This window comes from Pleurodeles waltl, chromosome 3_1 (genome assembly GCF_031143425.1).
Source record: "Pleurodeles waltl isolate 20211129_DDA chromosome 3_1, aPleWal1.hap1.20221129, whole genome shotgun sequence".
NCBI classification, from domain to species: domain Eukaryota; kingdom Metazoa; phylum Chordata; class Amphibia; order Caudata; family Salamandridae; genus Pleurodeles; species Pleurodeles waltl.
Genome location: NC_090440.1, coordinates 958,992,720 through 959,017,074, shown reverse-complemented (window position 1 = coordinate 959,017,074; position 24,355 = coordinate 958,992,720). Strand labels below are relative to the sequence as shown.

The 24,355-nt window shown below is 40.9% G+C and overlaps 1 protein-coding gene across 1 annotated transcript in view; it reads right to left on the bottom strand.

Annotated features, from left to right (window-relative positions):
- Positions 1-1,343: 1,343 nt before the first annotated feature.
- MTF1 (metal regulatory transcription factor 1) overlaps positions 1,344-24,355 on the bottom strand; it is a 100,018-nt gene continuing 77,006 nt past the window's right edge. The window contains exons 9-10 of the mRNA XM_069223980.1: positions 23,717-23,786; positions 1,344-2,519 (exon numbers count right to left, since the gene is read on the bottom strand). Of these exons, the coding sequence (XP_069080081.1) occupies positions 2,125-2,519; positions 23,717-23,786 (465 nt within the window). The 3' untranslated portion in view covers positions 1,344-2,124. The remainder of the gene's footprint in view (positions 2,520-23,716; positions 23,787-24,355) is intronic.

Genomic DNA, 24,355 nt, shown 5'->3' with positions numbered 1-24,355 from the left:
CCTGACTACCAGCGCAGTTCATTTGTAAGGCAAATGATATTGGGCAACAAGTTAATAGAACAAATTAAAAAGTCTTCTTCTTAGACAATTGTTTTGGTCAGCCAGGTGCTTTCCTTTCTAGATTCAGAAGTCAACCAGGGCAGGTACAACTGTTTACTTGTGACAGCAGTAAGGTTGGATACGTTCAAATTGGCATTTTATTGCAAGTGTCTCACATAGTCTCTCACAGAGAGTATGCATGAATTCCCTAAACTGCACCAGGAAGGGAAAAAGACTAGTTATTCACAAATGAGTAATGGGAATAGGGAAATAGCACATGGCACTGGTCAAGGTCATTGCTTCTACTTCAGTCAGTGGGAAGGTATTTCAATCCATCAAAGCTGTCACATTTTATCTTATTATGACTTTTTAAACACTGTAAACATGCTTGTAGTTTAGGAGATGCAGCAATAGAAATTAACAGAAATTATACGAGTTAGACCAATTCTGGAAAATTTCCCAATAACTAAAGTTAGAACTCTGAGAGCATTTGACAAGAGTGTCCCATGATATTATATCAGTTGAATCAGTTTGACTATTTTGAAGATGTTTTTGGCTATCGAATGGAGCCATCTAAATTTGAGTTAATATAACTACTGATGACATCTAAACTCATAGAAACACAGCCAGTGTGGAACTACATATCCGCAAACTTCTACTTCTAGAGATATGGGGTTTACCAGCACTGCTTTTAAAGGTACTGGAGTTTACTGTACAAAATCTTATCACTTTTTTTTTTTTTTTAATTAAGTGGCATTTTCTTAAGTATATTTAGTTCCCTGAAGGAGCTGTACCCAATTAATTCACAAAGATCTGCACTTTTGCATGCATTGTGTAAAACATGCAAGTACCTATAAAACGTCAATGAAACAAAGAATTTGATAACAGCGAGGATTGGCACCAGTCCCATTCATCATGCATGTTTACATTTCCGCTTGTTACAAATGGACACTAATTGATTGATACCCTTAAATTAACTATTTGTATTATTTCTAGAATAAACAAAGTATAACAAATAATACATCAAATATTGTATAATTGGTTAATCTGAAACAGTGTAGATTCTGACAGATGCATGAAGGCAACAGAGGGAGAAGGACCAGGTTGAATGCAGGGTTCCTCCTAGAAAGGCATTGCTCTAGGTCCCTTGTCAATGAGCAGCAGCGCCATTAAACGTTTCCAAATAATTTGGGAGATTATTAAAATTATTCACCAAAAAAGGAAATAAGGACCACAATCCTGTATTATCTTTTTTGTAACCTCATCAACATTTTGCCACGAATCTCAGAATACCATACATCAAGTTGATTTTTGAGTATCTTTCTGTTTATTATAGATTTTAGTTGAATCCACATGAAAAAGATACTGCAGTGAAAGAAGAATGGGAGCTAAGGACTTAGTGGAAGAGATGAGTAACCTTGGCCCACATAGTCTGCCCAGTAGATAAGTAACAATATAAACACTGTGATTGTGTGGCAAACCACCACCCTCCCTTACAGCTAATGAAAGTGCCTGACACATTCAACCCATGTTGTGTTTGCAAGCCCACTTAGTATTTACTGGAGAGTTGGTTTTAAGAAAATAGCTTGCCTATTTTAACCCCACTTTAAACAATAAGGCTGGTTTCCCAATATCACCTATGTCGAATTGCACAGGTAGTTTTAGTTGCTCCATGGTTATAATTTTATGGGGTCAAACAAAAATACATAAAGTCAGCATTCTAGAAAATGCTGTAAGAATAGCTGTCTCCAAGTACCAAAATAACATATATTTTCTTTAAAATCACAATTTCAAACTGACATACCCATACGTATTCTCTCCTTAAATTTTCTGCATACAAAAAACCCTACAATCCGTAATCACATACAAGCAAAAAGTGACAAACAGTGCAGCAAAAAAAAAACAAGTTCACATAAATTATTTTTTACGATGTCACTTAGAGATGCTCCTGTAATGTAACTAGAATCATATCTTGGGAGAAAGCAAGATCCAAGCAGCAAAATGTCCAGATTTAGATACTTCAAGTTCCTGACCTTTACACCAATGTTATTGTCAAGCCTGCAAAAGCCTTTGTTCCGTGCCTCTTCACTTACAGAAGCTGTTGCTCAAGCTCATCTCCTCTCCTCCCTGCAAGAGTGCTTCAATTGGAATAAGGGATGGTGGTGTTAAGGGTTTTTGGAGGGAAAGGAAGTCTGCAACGTCCAAGACACCCAAGGAGTCTGTCGGAGAGTCTGTGGGGTTAAGGGTCCTACTGCCATCATCACAGGTAGAGAATGGCAGCAATGTCTCAGGCTGCAGTTGTGGTTTCTGTACTGAGGGACTGGGATCCTCTGCTGGTTCATCTTTTGGTGGTGGGCGCTCTTCTTTTGAGGAGGCTCTGTCATTAGCAGAGTCACGGCAGGCACACTGACATTGGCAGGACTCTTCTTGTTTTATGATAATAACCGGAAGACTGAGACCAATTGGCTGACCAGTGTTTTCTGAAAAGAAGGAAAAAATATATATCAGTAGCATCGGTGTGGTCCTGTTCTTTTTGATTCAGTTCAACTAAGTCATCAATAGTTTTAATAAACACTTTCTGTACACAAATAAATAAAAGTTGTAACCGTGTTGCTGTGAATGTCTATCCAACCTCAGTCAACCGATGATGATAAAAAATGTTGCTGTAGATTTCGCATTTATAGTTTTATAAATGTATGCAGCGATTGGTAATGTACTTTCTTGTTTTGATAGTACAGATATGACAGGCCTAAATGATGCTGTAAAGTTTGAAGTATTACTGATGGAGTGGGAATCTTAATATTGAAATCCTAATAAAGAGAATTAAAAGACTATACATGCAAAAGTATGGCTAATTTCAAAGAACACATTTATCATTAGGATCTTTTAAAACTGCATGTATCATAGTCGGACCTCAGCACATAAAAGTATATTTAAACATTGTTGTGTGTTCCATCTACTGTATGAGCGGACAATTTAAATTACATTGGCTCCTTGCCATTTTGTATTAAGGTATAAACCACCATGCTGCTCCTCGGAAAATTAGTTTTATTTGTGTATTAAGTTGAATCTTGAAGTACAGCATTCAGTGTCGTGAACGCAAAACCTCAGTGTCTACACCCAATAAACAGAGTGCAGCGGAAGGGGTGAGGGAAACAAGCAGCAATAACATATCTTAAATTCGAATCATATCCAGTTTTTTTTTATTTGTATGGTTTCTTTTTTGATTTGATTTTAATTCATAGTCAAATTATTTACTTATTCACTTGTATCTTCTCTTAACTAGAGCCAGCTTGAAAACTACATATTTAATTAAGATTTCTGCTGTCAAAGGTAGCTTCAACAGAAAATGAGAAGTTGCTTTCATGATCATTCTGTTACTATTAGTACTTACTCTCACTCCTTCACAAATAGTTGGAAATCACCTGCACCACAGAAATGGAGAATGTCACATTAAATTTTGAGGGGAGCCCTCAACGTGTGAGTATATCTAATGCCTTGAAATCCAGTGTTGTATCACACCGCAAACCAATGAACACTGCCTATTTCCTATCATATTTTATTGACATGCGAGTCTGAAGCACATCATATGCTTCGTCATCCTGAATGAAGCAAAATTAGGTTATCAGAACCAGATACACCATTAAGGTAATTATAGGTTTACCACACAGTACATGCCCTATTCTGGGTTTACCAAGGAATTACAGTAGGATTAATGCCAATGGTTGGTTTAATTGCCACTCTCATTTCCTGCCTTTTTATTCGATGGCTTTCCTTGTGCATCTTGCCCATCCTGTGTTTACTCTCCCGTCATCTTGACTGGCTGACGTGTGTTCTTCCACTTTACTTTTAGGGAACTACTTTTTTCTTTTTGGTTAAGCATTCCAAAACAGAGGTCTCCCTCATGTGCTTCTCTTCCCTGCTGTGCTCTGTGTTGCTCTCTCTCACCTGTTTTCTTCTCCCCACCCTTGCACTTCAAGTTGCACTCTCCCTCATGTGCTTCTCCCCTCATCTGTGTGCTTCTTTCATCACCCTTTTTTATCGTTCCCTTCCTTGTGTGTTTCTTTTCCCCTCTTCCCACGCCACCTTTCGTTTTCCTTTAGTCACCTCCCCTCCTACTTCCAAATCGCTTCCCCACCTGCTGCTCTGTAATGCCCTTAACATGTGCACACGTATCACTTTTTCTTCAATTTAGAAGTCTGTTTGTGCTGGCCCACTCCAAGATGTATTAATTGCTTTTGCACAAAAAAAAAACACATTTTGGACAGATCGGTAAATAAAATCTTTTAATAAAATAGGACATATACTTGTGGAGAATTCTGCAACCTTAGGCCCTCTCACATGCATGGGTCTGCATCATGATGCAACCGTGGTCAGCGGCTGCATCATCGCAGTTTTACTTATATACTTATTTGTTTCCCCACAATGCTGCACAGCATCAGCAAAAGCATTAGCACAGCCAGCAGGTCAAGTAAGAGAGACTTACTAGCTGTGCCAATGCTTGCTTTTTTTTTTTTTTTTTTTACTGTCATCCTGCTTTCCATACTTCCCAACTGGTTGGGAATTGGATTTCAAAGCCAGATAATTACTGCAGCAGTAATACAGAAATATTCTGACCAGTTCTCTAGTAAATAGACTGTGCAGAACTTCACGGCCATAGCTGGAATATTTCTCAAAGCATTAGGGGCGAACCGCAATGCCTCACTGTAACAGCATGCAATGAACAAATGGTAAGAAACTCTTTTTTTCTGATGGCATATCAAAACTCTTGAAACTTAAAGATTAATGTATCCTCAGCTGAGGTGATACGCCTAGGTTGAAGGAAGTGTCCAAGGATGAATCTTCTAATTGTAGATGACAAAAGGGGACCGTTTAGATGGAAGAGCATGATGCTCAGTGACCCTTCTGGTAAATGCAACTGTACGAGAAAACCAATTTTCTAAGTTTGAAACTCAAGGTCCTGAAAGACCTAGAGAAACAGATTTAAAGGGTGTCTGCATGCTAGGGACTAAATAAGTATTTAAATTACACAGAGGAGCAAGGATTCAAATGGGTAGGTGTTCCTGTAAGTGTCCATTAAAAGGTTTTTTTTTTACCTCATTGATCAGAAAAATGTTAACAAATTTCCTGTTCCAGTAAGATACAATGGTTAATTGACTGGGACTACTATTAGAAGTTGTAAGAATCAAAATTAGTGAGGATAAAGTGGGCATCAGTAACATCTCCCTGAATCTTTATAGCCTGATAATTGAGGGAAAGCTGAACTAAGAGAGAAGGAAACTTCTTGATTAGTCTAGAAGGAAAGACATTTTCTTCACTCTAATGGGAAGCATATTTTCAAGAAAGAGTTATCTGTGGTGGGAAGGAAGGAGAGCCCATGCCTCAAAGGTCCCAGCTCTAAAACATTATTGATAATATCCTGCTTCAGACTCCAACTCATGTGGAGCCATGGTGGAGTCCGGCCAAAGCATATACTTTGGCTTTCTTCTCGACTAGGTGGAATGCTACTTTAGAAATATTGTTCAGCAATAACCTCACCTAGAGCTGAGATACTTTAAGGCAACAAGAATAAGGCTCCCATCCCACAGTATATTTATATACCACTTAGTAGCACTACTGATTTTAGGACACAAACACCTTGACCCAGAGGATGTTATACAGAAACTACCTCTTGGTGGTGAATTTTAAAATTCTGGTACTGAGCTCTCCAGAGACAGCAAGTTTGATAACCTAGATAATATTCTCCAAAGCCATAGTGGTATGACAAATGGTCATGGAAATGTAAGGTATTCAAGAATGCAATTGAGTACTCTTTAGATACACATGCACTTAATTTAGTAGTTCAAGTCAGCTGGAGGAATCTCTTGAAGGAAATGCAGCACTCGCAGCTCACTATCAATCAATTTAAAGAGACAGGCTGTGTTGTACTTGCGATGGCAGGGAAAGAGGAGCATTTGTGCAAGGGAGTACCTCATAAGAAAGATAACTAGTTGGGAGTGCCAAAGCTCTGCTTGAGCGGGGTCTCGGGCAGTGATGGGCAATGACCTCTGAAACAAGAAGTGGGTTTTGCATGGCAACCTGATCACAAAGCGAGTGGCAATGTGGACAACAGGAGCAGACAAAAAATGAACCATAAAGAGATTCCCAAGGAGGGAGTGGCACTAATCACCAGTTTATCCCATGATGCACAATAATTTAATACAAAGGCTAGATATGGCCTTTGTATTAAATGAAAGGGCCCAGGGGAATTCGGTGTTGGGAGTTTATCAGAGAGGAAGGCGTAACATTGAACTTCCCAGTGAAATTCACCTAAAACCAACTAGAAGGGTTATCTCCAGAGTCTACAGAAGGAGAGAGCCAAAACCAAGCCAGGATATATAAAGCATTAATTCACTTTAGGTTCAGATGCTGTGCAAGGACACTTATCTGTAACCCTGCCAAGTGAAAATATGAATCCATGAGTCCAGGAGGCTCTGAAACCGTCAGACTTTTGTTACAAATTGCAAAGGGCTGAATTGGTTGACCTGGTGCCCAAGTTATCTCCAGGTTCGGAAAGGCCAAGTTAAAAGATAAGTCTACTGCTGATCTTGAGATGTGTGATCTACGTAGTCTTGTATGTATTGTTTCAGGTTTAAAGCACTCATTGGGACTATGTCTGTGCTCAACAGATACCTTACATAAGTAAATTAAAAGAAATCACTGGAACATAGAACATTTGGTGGTTTAGAGAAAACCCAGAATGTACCAAGGGCTAAATACTAGGCAAAGGCTATCAGTGAAAGCATCTGACAAATGACCTAGCCAGTTGTCCAAGTAGGAAGACCAATGGGTATCCTACAGCTAAGTAGGTGCATTTACAATGGAGAATACCTTCACCATCATTCCAAAAGCACAGGGGAGGACTGGTATTAAACATCTGTTTTGATAACTGTAGCTTCCTAAGTGATATTTTCACTGGAATATGTAAATAAGCACCTCATAGTTAAACACTGTCTTCCATTATACTAGATGCAAGATCTCAATCGAGCATGTGAGAAGGTTCCACTAGGAGGAAATGGTTCAGAAACTATCCAGTAACAGCTTTGAGCCTTTCTTCTTTTTGAAGACTGTTAGAAATATACCAATCAATCAGGATTTGTACAGCGCACTTATTACCCGTGAGGGTATCAAGGTGCTGGGATTGGCTGCTCGGGTTTCAGTTGAAGAGCCAGGTTTAGAGTACCCTTCTGAATTCCTGGAGAAAGGGGGATATCCTGAGGTGGATGGGAAGGCAGGATTTTGTGGCGAGGTAGGAGAAGGAATGACCTGCACTGTTGCTGTGGCAGATGCATGGGGTGTGGGTGAGGGAGAGAGAGAGAGAGGTGGAGGCAGGGGTCTGCAGGGATGGTGGAAGCTCAGGTGGTGGTTGAGGTATGCCGATCCTTGGTTGTGAAGGGCTTTGTGGGCGTGCGTCAATAGCTTGCATTAGCATCTTGTGTGCACGGGGAGCTATTGGAGATTCCTCAGGTGAGGGTGATGTGGGTCCGTGTGGGGAGGTTCAGGATGAGTCTCGCTGCTGAGTTCTGTATGATTTGACGTCTGTTTGTGAGATGTGCTGTGAGTCCAGCATACAGGAGGTTAGTGACAGTTCATCTGGTAGAGATTGGGAGCCACTTGAAAACCTAATGGAGCATGAAAGGGTGAGGAAACGGGTAGCAGAGACTGCGTTGATCAGGTTCTTCAAGCTGAGTTTGTTGTCCAGGAAGATGCTAAGGTTTTGGGTATGGTCGATAGGAGTGGCTGGTGCCAGGGCGGCGGGACACCAGGAGTATTCCTAAAGTGAGGCAGGGTTCCCAAAGATGAAAATTAGTTACTTACCTGTAACTGCAGTTCTCCAGTATTGGTATCTTTCATAGATTCACATGCTTGAATCATCCCCGTCGTCGAGGTGGGAGCCTCACGGTAAACTTAAATATATAAAAAGCAGTAAGTCAGTAAAAATAAAACCAGTAGGCCCTAGTAGGCCTCATAGGGTATTTTACAGTCTATCCACTTTGTTTTGTGAAAAGACCCAAACTTGAGTATCAACCAATCAGGATTCAGCCCCTCCCAAACACTCCCAACAGAGGCTGAATTCCCTCAGATTTTCTAGTAGGAGTGTGAAGTTTAATATCTGTATAATAGGGGAGCCTCTGAGGGGAGGAGGGTGGGTCGCATGTGAATCTATGAAAGATACCAATACTGGAGAACTGCAGTTACAGGTAAGTAACTAATTTTCTTCTCCAGTATTGGATCTTTCATAGATTCACATGCTTGAATCCGAGTAACGAGCAGTAATGTTTTCTTACTTACTGAATTACATTGACTGTAATTCCATCGTAATTCTATACGTGATGTGATTCACATTAGTTCAGTTTTAAATATGCACTTACATATAATTATATTTATATACACATACATACGAATATAAGAGCAATAAAATGTGTGTGGCAAGAAATCCTGACACAGTTTATGCTATTATTATGGAGAATACGACACGTTAAACAGTATAAGAAACTGAACCATTAATGACCATACCTCGAGTGTGGTGGTGGGATGTGTAAGAGGCTCACCTTAACGAAATAGATGCCTCAGCACTGCTTGTCCCACTGCTGTATCTACCTGGTTAGTCTCCTCTAGACAGTAATGTCTTGTAAATGTGTGTTGGCTGGACCATGTTGCTGCTCTACAGATGCTATGTAGTGGTACACCTGCAAAGAGTGCAGCTGAAGTGGCTACCGATCTTGTAGAGTGGGCTCTCACCCTGGTGTGGAGCGGCTTTCCTGCTTTTGAATGGCAGAATTGAATCGCCAGGCCAATCCATCTTGCTAAAGTCTGTTTGGACACCGCGTGTCTCTTCTTTGTTCCGCCGAATGCTACAAATAATTGATCCGACTGGCGGATGGCCTGAGTTTTCTGTAGATAAAACTTTAAGCATCTTTTAATATCGAGAGAATGTAATGTTTTTTCCGCCACTGTTTGCGGATTTGGAAAAAAGGTTTTTAAGATGACTGGTTCATTTAAATGAAATGTTGAGGGAACTTTCGGAATGAATTTAGGATTTGTCCGCAGGATGACACCTGAGTTTGTAAACTGGAGGAACGGCTGTTTGATGGTGACCGCCTGAATGTCACTGACTCTTTTTGCCGAAGTAAGAGCTAACAGTAACGCTGTTTTCCATGCGAGGAATTTTTGGTCAGCTTTGTGGATCGGCTCAAAAGGAGCTTTCATGAGTTGCATCAACACAACATTCAATGACCATAGAGGCGGGGGTTTCCTAATTGGCGGGAAGACCCGAAAAAGGCCCTTCATAAATTGTTTGACAATTCTTGTGGAACACAAAGAGAGTCTATCTGGTGATCTGCGGTATCTGGAGATTGCTGCCAGATGTACCCGTATGGAAGAATATGCAAGTCCTGATTTTGCCAGGAGCAGGAGATATGGAAGTATCTGTTCCGGAGTAGAAGATAAAGGATGTATATTTTCCGCTGCACACCAAACACAAAACCGTTTCCATTTAAGTCTATAGGTTTTGTTGGTAGTGTCAGCTCTAGCTTTTGCTAAGATGTCTCTACACTCTGGGGAAATTTTGAGATTTAAGTATTCATTGTGTTCAGGAGCCAAGCCGACAAATGAAGAGACGACGGATGTGGGTGTGTGACTTGTCCCCGGTGCATCGTTAAAAGAGTCGGACTCTGTCTGAGTGGTAGATGTGGTCGTTCGGAGAGCATGAGGAGCTCCGTATACCATATTTGTCTGGGCCATCTGGGAGCTATGAGTAGAAGTCGACACCCCTCCGTCTTCATTTTTCTGATGACTCTCGGAATGAGCGGGATCGGAGGAAAAGCGTAGGCATAAACTCCTGACCATCTCATCGAAAACGCATTCCCCCACGAATCTTTTTGGGGAAGCCAACTTGCGTAGAACTGGCATTTCTTGTTCTCGAGAGTGGCAAATAGGTCTAAGTTTGGTTTGCCCCATAATAGAAACAGGCCATTGAGAGTTTTCTGGTCTAGCTCCCACTCGTGATAAGGAATCACTGTCCTGCTCAAGGTGTCTGCTAGAACATTGATCTGTCCTGGCACATGCTCCGCTTTTAGTGAAATATTGTGTTTGATGGCCCATGTCCAAATTTGTTGGGCTAGCTGCGAGAGTTGTAGGGATCTTGTGCCTCCTTGCTTGTTTAGATAAAACATGCTGGTCATGTTGTCCGTCCGGATTAAGACGCTTGAACATTGTATCTTTGGCAAGAAAGCTTTTAGAGCTAAGTGTATTGCTTTGAGTTCTAGATAATTGATGTGGAGCTGGCTCTCTTGCTGATTCCAGATTCCGCTGATTTGCAGGTCCTGGCAGTGTGCACCCCATCCTTCGAGAGAGGCATCCGTTGTTACTATGTAACTTGGTGTTTGAAGAAGAAAAGACAGCCCTTTTGAGAAATTGGTTGGAGTCGCCCACCACCTCATAGTGTTCTTCATTAGAGGCGTTATGCGAATCTTGTCTTCGAAGGAGCCGAGGACCTGTGTCCATTGTATGTCCAATTGCTCTTGCAGGGGTCGCATATGGAGCCTGCAATCTGGGACTAGCGGAATGCACGATGATATCATTCCGAGCAATGATTTGTAGATGCGGACTGAAGCGAACTTTTTTCTGGATAGGTTGTCTGCCAACGAGGTTAACTTTTGTTTCCTCTCGTGTGATGGGTACGCTTTGTTGCGTACTGTGTCCAAAATTGCTCCCAAGAAACTCAATTCTTGTTTGGGGTATATCTGAGATTTCTGGTAGTTGACTACAAACCCCAGGCTGTGTAACAATTGAAGGCAATAGGAAATATGATTTGTTACTTGGAATTTTGAGGGTGCCTTTATAAGCCAGTCGTCCAGGTAAGGGAAGACCTGGATACCTGCCTGGCGAAGATGTGCTGCTACTGGAGCTAGCATTTTTGTGAAGATTCTGGGGGCTGATTTGAGACCGAATGGTAGAACCCGGAATTGGAGGTGCATACTTCCTACCCTGAACCTTAAAAATTTGCGATGGTTGCGATATATGGGGATATGAAAATAAGCATCCTGGAGGTCTAGGGATGCCATCCAATCGCCCGTGTTTAAGAGACGCAGGACATCCTGCAACGTTACCATCCTGAACGATTGTTTCTTTAGAAACTTGTTTAGTGCTCTCAAGTCCAGGATGGGGCGCCAGTCTCCTGAGGGTTTCTTGAGAAGGAAAAACCGGGAGTAGAATCCTTTGTTCCTTTGAGATAAAGGGACTGGTTCTATTGCTCCTTTTGTTAGCATTATCCTTACTTCCCTGAGAAGTTGGCTCAACCTCAGAGGCGGTGTACCCGATGGAGGGACACTCGGTGGTGTTTGGATGAATTCCAGAGTATGACCTCTGGTCACCACATCTAGTACCCATCTGTCCGATGTTATAGCCTTCCACTTGGGGAAATAAGAATTGATGCGACGTCCGACCTTCAATATTGATTGGGGAGGTGTTGAGATTATCCTCTGGTCATTGCTTTCTGCCTGTATCTCTTGCCCGGGCAGCTCCTCTTCCTCTAGCCGGATGCTTGTAAGCTGCGGCTGGTGGTAATCGATAATGCTGCTGTTGTTGATGGTGCTGATGTCCTGGTCCTGTGGAGGAAGATGGATATTGTGACCTGTATTGCTGGTATCCACCTCGAAAGGAGTAATTACCTCTACCCCTTGCTCCACGAAAAGGTAGTTTTTTATATTGCAGGGTACCTAGGGATTTTGCTGTATCGGTATCCGTCTTGATAGCCTGCAGCATATCATCGACATGTTTGCCAAACAAACTCTCTCCATCGAAGGGCATGTCGAGAACACGAGTCTGGACTTCTGGTCTGAATGAAGTAGCTTTAAGCCACCCTTGTCTGCGCAGGACTGCTGCTCCAGCTAATTGTCGAAAACCAGTGAGGGAAATATCTATTGCACTGTCTATTATCTCTGCGGAAACCCTTTCTCCCTCCTGCAAGACCTTTTTAGCCTCCACCTTGAGATCTTCTGGCAGTGAATCTACAAAAGCGGACATGTCTGCCCACATCTGCCGATCGTACCTTCCCAGGATGGCGAGGGAATTGGCCGCCTTGACCGTTACTGCAGCAACCGAGGAGAATTTCTTACCGATATTGTCTAGTCTCCTTCCCTCTTTGTCTGGGGGAGACGCAATAGGTGTAGAGGGGTTTTTGGATCGTCGTTGAGCCGCCTGTGATATAACCGAGTCAGGTTTCGGCTGTGAGACTAAACAGGCCGGAGAATCATCTGGGGCCTTGTATTTTTTCTCTAGCCTTGGCATTTGTGAAGGCACTGTTGCCGGGTTTTTCATTGCCTTCAAACCCTCCTGCCATAAGAAATCCACAATCGGTATGGCTCTTACAGATCTCTTTGATGGCTCTTTAAAGTCATACAAAAAACACTCAGTTTCATGGGAAACAATTGCCAGGCCAAAACGTTTCGCCGCTCTCTCTATGATATTATGGAAACCTCCTATGTCTTCTGGAGGAGAATCCACTGGAGCTGCTGGAGGTGGAGATGGTGTGGGAACGAGATAGTCGTCCCATTCACTAGCCGCTGAATCTGCTAGCTCGCCCTCTTCCCTTTCGTCGTCCGACGAGAGGTAAGCTTCCGGAGCTTGGCTAGTTACAGGTCTACTAGCCTGTGGCGTTTCGGAAACATTAGTAGTTTGAGCTTGCTGGTAACTCTGAGGTCTAGGTGGCGTGGACTGAGTTGACGGTGGGAACCTTTTGTAGTAGTCCTTCAACATATGTTGTAAATCTGTCACTAATGTGCTAGGCATAGCTAGAGGCGATGGTTGGTTTGCCTGTGGATAAGATGTTGAAGCATAACTATGCTGGTAATGTTGATCCTCTTCTTCATCAAACTCTTGACATTTGACATTTAGTTGGGACGGGCTACTAGCTGCCCCAAACATTCCTTGATCCTCATCATCATCATCGTCTAAAAGATGTTGCGGTGGGTATGGCAGCACCTTACTTGGTGATGTATGCATCGGCAAAATGTCAGATGGCTTGTCCCCTATATTAATAAGGGAAAGGGGTAAGAATCTGGTGGAGTCCTCATGATGGTATGAGGAATGATCTGGTGAAATGTCCAAAGGCTTGTAAACTGTTAATGCTGTGGTGATCGTCGGATCCATCATCGACGGTTCCCTCGTCGACGGTTCCCTCGTCGACGGTTCCCTCGTCGACGGCTCCCTCGTCGACGGCTCCCTCGTCGACGGTACTGTCGTCAATTGTACTGTCGTCGACGGGTCTCTCGTCGACGGGTCTCTCGTCAACGCTTCCGTCCATGACTGCGTCTTTGTCAATGGGTCCTTAGTCGACGGTCCCTTCGTCGACGGGTATTTTAGCGACGACGGTCGCTTCGCCAACGTAGTTTGCGTAGATGGGAGTGCCCTGGATGATTTGTGAACCCAGGAGGCCTCCGCTGTCGACGATGTGGTTGCCGACGAAGCTCTTTTGAAGATTTTTGCAGTAATAATCGTCGTCGATGACAAAGGCGACGACGTCATAATCATCGGTGAGGATGGTGTTGTGAACGTCGATGATACCGTGGTCGCTGTTACCGTCGACACTGTCGTCGACGGGGCGGTCGTCGACGGTTGTTTTTTCACCAAAAAGAGTTTTTCTGTCTCTTTTTGTGGTGACAGAGACAGGGATGGTTTCTTTGAGGTGCTTTTCCGGTGTAACGGCGTAGTAGGTTCTGAATGAACCTTTTTTGGTCCATGTTTAACTGCCTCTTCAGTTAAGACTTGTTTAGTCTTTTTGTGCATTTTTCTTGGTGGTTCATCCGCACCTCTATCTCTCTCACCTGTTCTTTTCTGAGGGCGAGAAGTTTGTGGTGACTCTTCGCTGTCTGATGAAGGATGCTCTAAGGCTTTCTGTTTTTGCAGCCATAAGAGAAGTCTACCCTCTCGGTCTTTGAGGGTTTTTTGACTAAAGGTGCGACAGATTTTGCAGTCTCTCACCTTATGGTCTGGATGAAGGCAGTAAATACACTTCTTGTGGGGGTCATCAATATGTAGTCTCTTCTTCCCACAGTTGTCACAGTCTCTGAACAGACCCTTCTTTGCCTTTTCAGACATAGTAAAGTTGTAACTAGTTTCCTGAGAGAAAAAACAATCTTCAGTCAGAAAATAGGAAAAAAACTGAGCAGAGCTCAGGGAGACTCCCTTCACACGACGTGCGGTAGAAAATCTGAGGGAATTCGGCCTCTGTTGGGAGTGTTTGGGAGGGGCTGAATCCTGATTGGTTGATACTCAAGTTTGGGTCTTTTCACAAAACAAAGTGGATAGACTGTAAAATACCCTATGAGGCCTACTAGGGCCTACTGGTTTTATTTTTACTGACTTACTGCTTTTTATATATTTAAGTTTACCGTGAGGCTCCCACCTCGACGACGGGGATGATTCAAGCATGTGAATCTATGAAAGATCCAATACTGGAGAACATAACTTCTGTTTTGTATGTGTTGAGTCTGAGGCAGGTGTCTTGCAGCCAGTTGGCGACGCTAGTCATGCAGAGAAGGAAGTTGGCATTTATGATGGCAGGGTCTTCAGTCAGAGAGAGGATGAGCTGAGTGTCGTGCACGTAGGAGTCAGACCATGGTTTCTGACGATGTTGCCAAGGGGGTCATGTAGGTGTTGAAGAGTCTGGGACTGTGGGCTCTCTGAGTTCTACCGGAGAAGAAGGATGCAATTGATTTGAGGACGTCGTCTCGGATGCCGACCTGGTGGAGCCTCATGAGTAGGGTGTGGTGTAAGACAGTGCTGAATGCTGCTGAGAGGTTGGGGAGGATCAAGGCAGCAGAGTCTCCATGGTCTAGGAGGGTTCTGATGTAATCCATGATGGCAATGAGGATGGTTTTTGTGCTGTGGTTGAAGCAGATTCCAGATTGGGTTGCGTCCAGGAGATCATTGTTCTCTAGGTAAGCTGTGAGTTGTTGGTTGATGGCTTTCTTGAGTATTTTGGCTGGAAAGGGGAAAGGCCAAAACACATTATGTGCTTTATTTAGTGTAGTGTAGAACCCCTTCTCTGCATATATGTAAGTGAACAAGAGTAATTTCTTATGCTACTGAACAAGTTATTAGAATGTCATATATAATACAAGAAGAAAGTAAAGTCAAAAGTAGGAAGCAATTTATTCCTGAACACAAACTAACAAACATCACATGAAGGTTGTGCAATTAGTGCTTATTTTAAATTTGTGATGGGACAGTATGGAGCAACCTATTCTGTGCATGACCTGCTGCATAACTGTAATTATGGTAGCTTAGAATCACCAGGAAATACAGTGTTCCAGGTTAGAATGACATACAAGTGTGTCAGCTATTGTTCTGTAGCAGAATGGAATGTGCGCTCAATGAATGTGAAACCTCATCAGGAGATGTAGTGTTGCTTTTTTATATTCTTGGTCAAGCAGTTAACCCTTGAATATCTTGATACAAATACTAAAAATACTACACATGAGGAGCAAACAGTGCCAGCTCTGTGGTATCTTTCTACCACATTAATGCAACTAAAACCATAGCATTTGCTGCTATTCTGAGCAAAGGCTGAAGAACTGTTTGGGAGCTGAATGATCTAACCTACAATCAACAAAGAATTCAGGAAGGACAAACCAAACAAAATAGCAGACATATGTGCAATTCGAAGCTGGCTTCTTTCATGGGCACTAGAATGAACATAGGTCCTGACTGAGAAGGACCAGGGAAATATTGTTAAACACTGTTTGACACCATGTTAGAAATTCAGCAGTCTATGGGCCTACTAGATTCATCAATGTGCTATGTACCATTAGGTAATCATGGAACTCTGACTCCACTCCACATTCTGTTATGAAGTAACTAAATTGATAAATGTTCTATAAATCGGCCGATAAACAGGTTTTTGAAGGGTGCGTGAAAATTAGTTACACTTTAATGAATCATTTATTTAATTAATGCACAGCTTCTAGAATGGGGTGTAAACCATTCAATAACTGTAGTGCAAATAATAAAGGTTTTTTGGCAAAGGGAAACAACACGTAAAGTTGATGAGCACATCTTCACACAGTGCATGTCATTTTTGTGTTTTATATACACACGTTAACTGTACTAACTTCCAAACTGTAGAACTCAACAGAAAGGAAAGCAGCTATTATTAGTATAAACAGAACAAGCATTTGCAATGGGTCTCACCTTTGCTCCAGTTATGTGGACTTTTCTTGCCACATAAATTAAAATGTAAAGTAAAACATTAGTTGACAAAAGCAAGTAGATTTAAAGTGCCATGGCTGCCACAAGCATGACTGAGAAGAAGAGGAAAAGGAAAAATAAGTTTGCTCACAGTCCAACATATTGGAAATCGAGCAATTAGCCATTGTAACAGGGTCAGTAACAAAACCGCCCCCAAAAAGGGACAAATGGAAAGCATTTACCAATGATTGAGGATTTTTTAAAGAGATGGGCATGAGGTGAGCGTGGTTAAAAGTCCACAATTCTAACAACAGGTCAAAACGCTTGCATGCTTGGCCTAATAATGCAGACTTTTCTCCTCCAAATTCGATGATTTTGTAGCATTCAAAGGAAATTATATGAATCAACCCCCTGTTCAATCTACTACCACGTGTGTCACCCCCACTCACTAAATGGCATTATATAATAACTTGTTAAAGCAGCTTTCAAAGGCTTTCAAATTCCACTAAATAGAAATTCAAATACATTATCTGAACCCATGAATCCTGAGTACACTGATGAAAATAGCACTTCACCTCTCTTCCCCCTAAAAAAAAAAAAAAAGATTCAAGATGCTAATATTAAATTCAACATTTATGTAACAGTCGCAACCAAGGATGACGGAGTGCTGTACATTTAACTGCATTAGGAATAGAGATAAAATGTAACTGGTATACAATTATATAGAAAGATTTACTATTAAGTTAGTATTTTTGTTACGTAATGAGATCCTAGCCAGGTCAGTCTTGAGTATTGTGTGTGAGGTGTGGAAAGGAGGAAGATTTGAAAGCCTTGGCAAGTGAATTATGGTTGTATGTGATTTTACACAAAACCCAACAAAATTTAAATGGTTCTGGGTAATTTATTTCTTTAAACTATTGTTGACAACTTTCTTTTAGAATGGTTTTCACTAGGCTGACAAAACCAACCTGCTGAAAGCCATTCTTGAATAAACATTTGTTTTTTTTTCATGTTTGATTTCCCTTTTGTGGTTTTATCCCTGCCTTTCATGCCACCTGTGACACCACCCCTCCAAATTTACTCCAGTTTAACACTTTACTCCTTTTCCTTCAAACCCCTCTTTACTCTTTTAATCCCATCCAGCTTTACTCTTTTTTTTTTTTATATAATACCCCTTACTCCCACCCAACTCCTTTTTCAACCCCCTTTCAACTCCACTCCAATTTTTCAAACCCCTTACTCCCATTTTTTTTTAAACAAACCCCATACTCCCATCCCAACTTTACTAACTTTTTTAAAATACTTACTCCCCCTCCTGCTTTACCTCCATTATTTTACAACTCCCCTACTCCCACTTTACTCCCTTTTGTAAACCCCATATTTCCCATCCTACTTTACTTCTTTTAAGAAACCCCTTATGCTCACTCCTGCTTTACTCCTTTTTCAAACCCACCTTAGCTCCTTTCCAGCTACTTTACTCCATTTTTTCCAAATTCCTTTGTCCCCTTTCCAACTTACTCCCATTTGTTTTTACAACCCCTTTACTCCCATTATTGCTTTACTCCCATTTTAATAGCCCTCTCACACCAACTCCAGATTATTCTATTTTTGTAAGCCTTTGCTGCCTTTTGTGATTTAGGGCCTGATTACAACCTTGGCAGATGGGATACTCCGTCACAAACGTGAAGGATATCCTACCCGCCGTTTTACAAGTTCCATCGGATATAATGGAACTTGTAATAAGGCGGACGGGATTTCCATCACGTTTGTGACGGAGTATCCCATCCGCCAAGGTCATATTCAGGCCCTTAGTCTCTTTTTCTTTTTTTACAAGCCCTTTAGTCCCTCACTTCACTCTCTTTTTCAAACCCTTTTAGCCCTCTCGATGTTTACCACCATTAACAAATCCCTTACGTCCTCTTCCACTTTACTCCCTTTAACAAACCTCTTACTATTTCCCCTTCCATGCCTCCACCATCCTGAACACCCACTCTTCTCTTACCACTTCACCCTCCTGTCCTTTGAAACAAACATTTACCTTTTCTATGGAAACGTATTTCTGAGGAAAAGGTACCTTGTCATTTTAACTTTTCTCTAAAATGTAGTTTCTCTAGCCTGTTTTCATCAAGCTGACTTTTCATTTTAGAAATTCTTCGAAATTTCAGATTATCGAGAATTACTGCACTGATATGTGAGAAGAGCAGGTCTGGGTCACAATTTAAAAATGGGATGCTTTTACAAATTTTTACTATAATCTAACGTTTATTCTTGTGACGACTAGGTCTGGTTAGGTGCGGGTCACAGTTTCAGACTGGGTGGCTATCACAAATTCTATTATCTGGGATTAAAACGACTAATGGGGCTTCAGTAAGAAAATCAAATATGGGATGTTTTTCTGGAGGCTGTGCCCCTTTTGAGAGTTAAGAGTTGAGTTTGAGACTCAGCCAATTTTCCATAGGAACGAGAGTCCCATCTTTCAGTAATTTAGGTCTGGTACCCAAGGACTTAGATTCTGGAGAATAAGAATGAAGCCAATTTCAGGTACTCCAGGAGGGCTAAATTTGAGGGCACTCTGAACTAAATAATGGTTTGACCGAAATACAAGAAGTCAATCTGTCAAAAAGCCAGTGGCTGGTGCTAAGGTAGGTGTTTTAATAAAAAATATTAATGAATATTCATTTATTCTGAGTAATGGATTTGCGAAGAAAATGTATTAATATAGATAAAAATAATGCACGCATTTGAAAATGTGTCCACGTGAGTGGCCGCCAATGTTAACAAAATGTACTTATTAATGTCTTATTAATATGAAATATGGAGCTTTTGTTTGATTAATGTACTAGTATGTCATATTAAGGGTTATGCATTATGTCTTGGCCTTGTTGCATGGCCTCATGTCAAGCTGTACTTCTGAACCAATTAATAAAAATGTCTGCTTAGAGAATTAAATTGTAATTTTCCACAGTGCTGACCAAATGTGCTCGTAGCTAAAAGTCTTTCTCATGAGAACCACCTGCTAGAAGACGCTGTTCTTGTAAAATGTAACAGTATAAGTGTAATGTGTGTTAGACTGACTTTCTCAGGAGAACAATGGAGACACTGACTGGAGTATAAGCTGCAACAATATTGTTACCTGACGAGCCGGACGATGAGGACATTACAAGAGAAGCCAATCAGTGACATGTGAACCATGTACTAGTAGAAATTATAGATTTGAGATTTTAGTTTTATTGGATGAAGTGTGAACATGCGATGCCTTGACTAATAAGGGCTTGGGAAGTAATTTTAGGAAACTGCACTGAGAAGAAGTTGCCATTGCGCTTTTGCCACAGTCATAAATTCTTGACAAGAGACGTGCTTTACTTTAATGCTTAAAGACTTAGCGTTTTCTGAACTTTGATGTTGAATCCTGATGGCTTGCTGACCAAACTGATCTCCTGATGACGAAGACTATCTTAGCTTGCCGATCCAGTTGCAGTGAGGTACACTTTTACGCATGTGTTTTGTTATGCCTATTGGCTTTTTCTTTCTAGGTACCAACCACACTATTCTGATAGAGCCATAGTTAGATGTTTTCTAAATTTATCTTGACTAAAATGTTTTGCATGAAGCCCAACATGCGAATGCTAACCTGGTGTTAGATAAGGATTCTCACAAATTAAAGTCTGCTTTAGGGAGTAACAGTAGATGTCTTTCCTTTGCTGAATCTAAATGAATGTGATATTGTTTGTGCAATTGTTCTTGGAATTAATTTACACCATAACCTTAGAATGTGTAATTGTTCAAGCTTTGATTAGATTAAGTTTCTTTCGCTGCTTTGGGCAGCCAGTGATGTTTCTGTATGTTTATCATTTGATTTTGAGATTATCTTACTTGACATTAGCATTGTTACTATAGGGAAATAAATATTCTAACTTTTTTACTCAAGGTGTGGTTATTCATGACTGAAAGGTCATGGTGTGTGATAATCACTGATTCCAATTGATTACTAATGCTATTGATAATCATTGATTATTGATGTTACTGATTGGTTATTGATCTGCAAGTACCAGATCTATGGTGGGAACATCTTAAATGCGAGTCAAAAGGTTCATCGACCTATTCGCGTCCCCTTGTAAGTTTACTTATTACGGTCTGACATGCTAACACTGGTTCAAGCAGAAGGAGAAAGTTGATGGTTTTCATTGCCTTTGCTAGCTGATGTAATTCCTCGGCAGGCTGCTTCATTATGTGGTAGTTACTTCTGTAAAGTCAGTTGTAGAGATTCTTAATCGCTCATCCGTGTTGTAGCTGAAGTAGCATCTTTGTCTGGAAATCGACTGCCTGGCCAAGGCACAGGTGGAAATGCAGGCAATGAAAGTGGCTGATAAATGTATTTTCTTTCATAATATATTTAGAAACAGTTCCCAAACTAAGGAAGGCATGACAGCTTAGTAGGACGATTCATAGCCACAGCAGCACAGGTCCACAGATATATGTATGAGGTAACTGAAAGAAGCATTAATGGAGCAGAGTAAAGGAGAACTTGCATTCACTGTATTCTTTTTAAATAAAAGGTTGACAAACATTGGTCTGGGCATAAGAAGGGTAGCCAAAAATGGGAGGGATCCTGCCCAAATCTGGAGATGGATAATAGGCAGCCTGGGTAAAGTAATAAGTCTCCAATCCAGATGTGGTGATGAACATACGTCTTACAGCAAAATAAAGTCAGATTGGAGTTTTTGTCTCACTCACATCAGTGTTAAATAACTCATGACAAATACAATAATGAAATAAATTGAATCAGAAAGATTAAACTGCTTGTCTAAATCATGAATGCTAATTGACTTAGAAGTATGATGTAAAATGTTAGTAATCAGTCCCTAAAGAAGCATCTCTTTCCATAATTGGTGTTGATTTGCATTTCTCTACTTCCTTTTTTTCTTATGATGGTCAAAAGAGGAGGCAAACCCCTAAGCAAATTCTTGTAACAGTATTAATACTTAACTCTCACAATTCCCTTAGTTTGCAACTTGTGTGTTTTCTTTTTTTTCCAGAATGCATGGTGCACTCCTAGGCAACAACTCACGTGACATATGTGTACCAGGACTATGGAGGGAGATTTGCTGAGCCTCAGAAAAAGGGAGTTGCCCTGAGAAGCCTGAGCAACCCCAGAAAACTATGCTCATGTTTGGCAAGGTTGTGATGAGTGAGAACCCTCTTTGGCACCGTTAGAAACCTTTGAGATTTAAAATTATGTTGAGTACCACAGGACCCCTAATTGTTTCGACTTGGTACATTCTCTCCAAGTGGCATTCGCAAGCATGTGTGCACTGGGATATCCAGATGAAAACGGGTGAGTGTGGAGGGCCATAATCTGACCAGTACTGACAATAATCAACTTGGTAACCTTAAAGACTACTGCTTCCCTCTTAAATAGATGCAGTATCATCCTTTTCAATAGGAAGTTTAGAGTTCCTTCTTCATTCTAGAAAGGACACCGTCCCTCTGCGACCATAGATAAATTCAAGCACAAAAACACATTACTGCCTGAATGGCAATTTCCTAAAGATGAATTGTAAGCTTTTGTGTGGGTCAGCTGCAGAGGACTAGTTGAAACCTTCACAGTTACGTGATAGATGGAGATAAAGTCTACTTTTCCTTTCGCCAATTTCCAAAGGCAAAACAATTAAACCTGTCCTTTCAAAAAGTTAGACATTGAAAACACAAAACATCAAAAATATAGAATTGCCAGAGTAGCAAAGCCATGCATTTGTCATGACAGTGAAAGGTGGGTGGGTAGCAAGAACCCTAACTGGGTATGGATAGTGGGCGATGTGCAGGAGGAGGTTGGCCTCAGGTACATAGAGAGAAACATGAGCATGCCAATACCAACAAGTTGAAAAGCAGTTAGAGGTGGTCAACAAAGTATTAGCTGTATCTAATGAAAATGTGAGTGCACAAATATTTTAAAGGTTAGCTAGTTTCCTACCAGTCATAGAAATAGTGGACGATTAAAATACAAATATGTATGTTCAATTCTCCTGGTGGAAGCAATCCTATAAAAATGTGTGTTTTCCCTTTCTGTTTAAGGGCCCCAAATAACTGGCAACATATATCATATTTCATTTAAAAGCTCTAGGAATGAGAGAAAATAAATTAAGCTTCATCTAGTTTCCTGTTGTGACTGAAAGCTATACAGTTTCCAACTAACTGAATATCGCAGTGATGCAAAAAGAATGTGGATAACAGTATTGGACACAATGCAATAAGCACTGGCAAAGCCAATAGTCCCCTTTTTGTCCCCATCCTACTGTGAAGAGCTAGTGGCTTTGTACATGCTTCAGTGTTAACTTTGAAAATAGCCATTCGCCATCCTGAAACAGATAAGTAATAATAAAGTACGAATAAATCAAAAATGACCACGAGTGCTTCATCAGACACATGCATGTGTGCTAGTGCACTGGTGTCCATCTCTGATTTTTCTTTTATACTTTATTGTTAGTTCACCATTGCACGATGCCCAACACCCATTTTTAAATGGTAAATTAAGAATACATGTGAAGCTGCACATATGGAAATGGGCGAGAGCCCACCTGGCAGTGTGCAGTTGTTGGCTTTCGTAGAAAAAAAATATAGATATTAAAAAGAATAAAAGGGATGGGCAGGGCCATACAGTCAGACGGAAGAGAGCTAGCAGACAAGGGGAGTAAAGAGTTCACAATAAAAGTGTTGGCAGATCTCTGGTCTTCGATTTCTGCTCTCAACAAGCAACTGGAAAAAAACACAAATGGATTTCATGAAAAAAATGTGTTTTCAAAGTCAGAAACGTGTATGTGTTCTCTTAAGCAAGAAATAAGCTCCCTTGAAATAAAATTTAAAAAAACTTCCCCACATCAGGAAAAGGGAGAATACAACTCCTCCAAACATAAATGATGGAAAGCGGCAGTGTTCCAGTGTAGGGACAAACACAATAGGGAAGAAAGTAATCGAATTAGAAGTGAGATAAACAACAGAGCCATCGAATCTTGAACAAGGGGCTGACCCAAAGCCTCATCTTTGTATGGTTTTGTACATAATAGGTAATCTACCACAAAGATTTAAAACTGTCTGTTCGTGAGATCTAAAAAGTAAGCCAAAGACAAAGGGAGGCAAACTTACTATGACCTGCAGAAAAACATCACTGTATCCTTAGAAAAATGAGACCGCAATATTTTTGGAATCAAGGCCATGATATAATTTTTTTTCTGCTGCGTAAAAAGACTAAATCATTCCAAATGAACAAGATAGCTAACAGTATTTGATTAATTTAGGCCCCGGTTTCTTTATGAACGCTACATAAAATGCTTGCTTCGATTCAGGTACACAAGCTAGACCCTAGATCAGTACATTTCAGACATTCAGAATAACACTGCACAAACATGAACCGTACCAGTGAAGAAACCACATTTCAGCCTAGCACACATACCTGTACTGCTGGCCACTGGAACTGCTCGCCACTGGTACTGAAACATTTTCTTTCCTTTCGATGCTTGTTGCTGCAAAAATACATAAACTGTTTTAAGAAAAACGCTAATGATACTTAAAACATATATCAAAGCCCAAAATATCTGCGGTGTGTCAAGAGTTTTGATGAACAAGATAATCACCTTTGGTAACTTCTTATCTGGTAGAGACTCTATCCCACCTCAGATCCCTACATTAAAACTAAGGCTCCAAGTTTTCTGTTTTTACTGATTTGTACAGATGAATACACACAGAAACAAAGTGTTTTCTGTCTGTATTTATTTTTAAATGTGGAAAAATACAGAAAATGGTGCTTCTTGTTGGTGACTCACCATGCTGTCTTTCATGATTTCCTGGATAATCACTGAGCAGATAGCCTGGGTAGTTAAACAGTTGAGACTACCCCAAATTCGGGCATGTGTTAACATATATTTGTATTATAATGCTACTATTTAACTGGGGGTGTAGTGTTTTGTTATATTTGGCTGCTTAATTTGCTAAAACGCGTCAGGCACCACAGTATCAGTTCATGTTTATCAGTTAAATAAATGTGGAAATATACTATTTTACTACTCCCTTTATTCTCCAAATACAAAGTGAA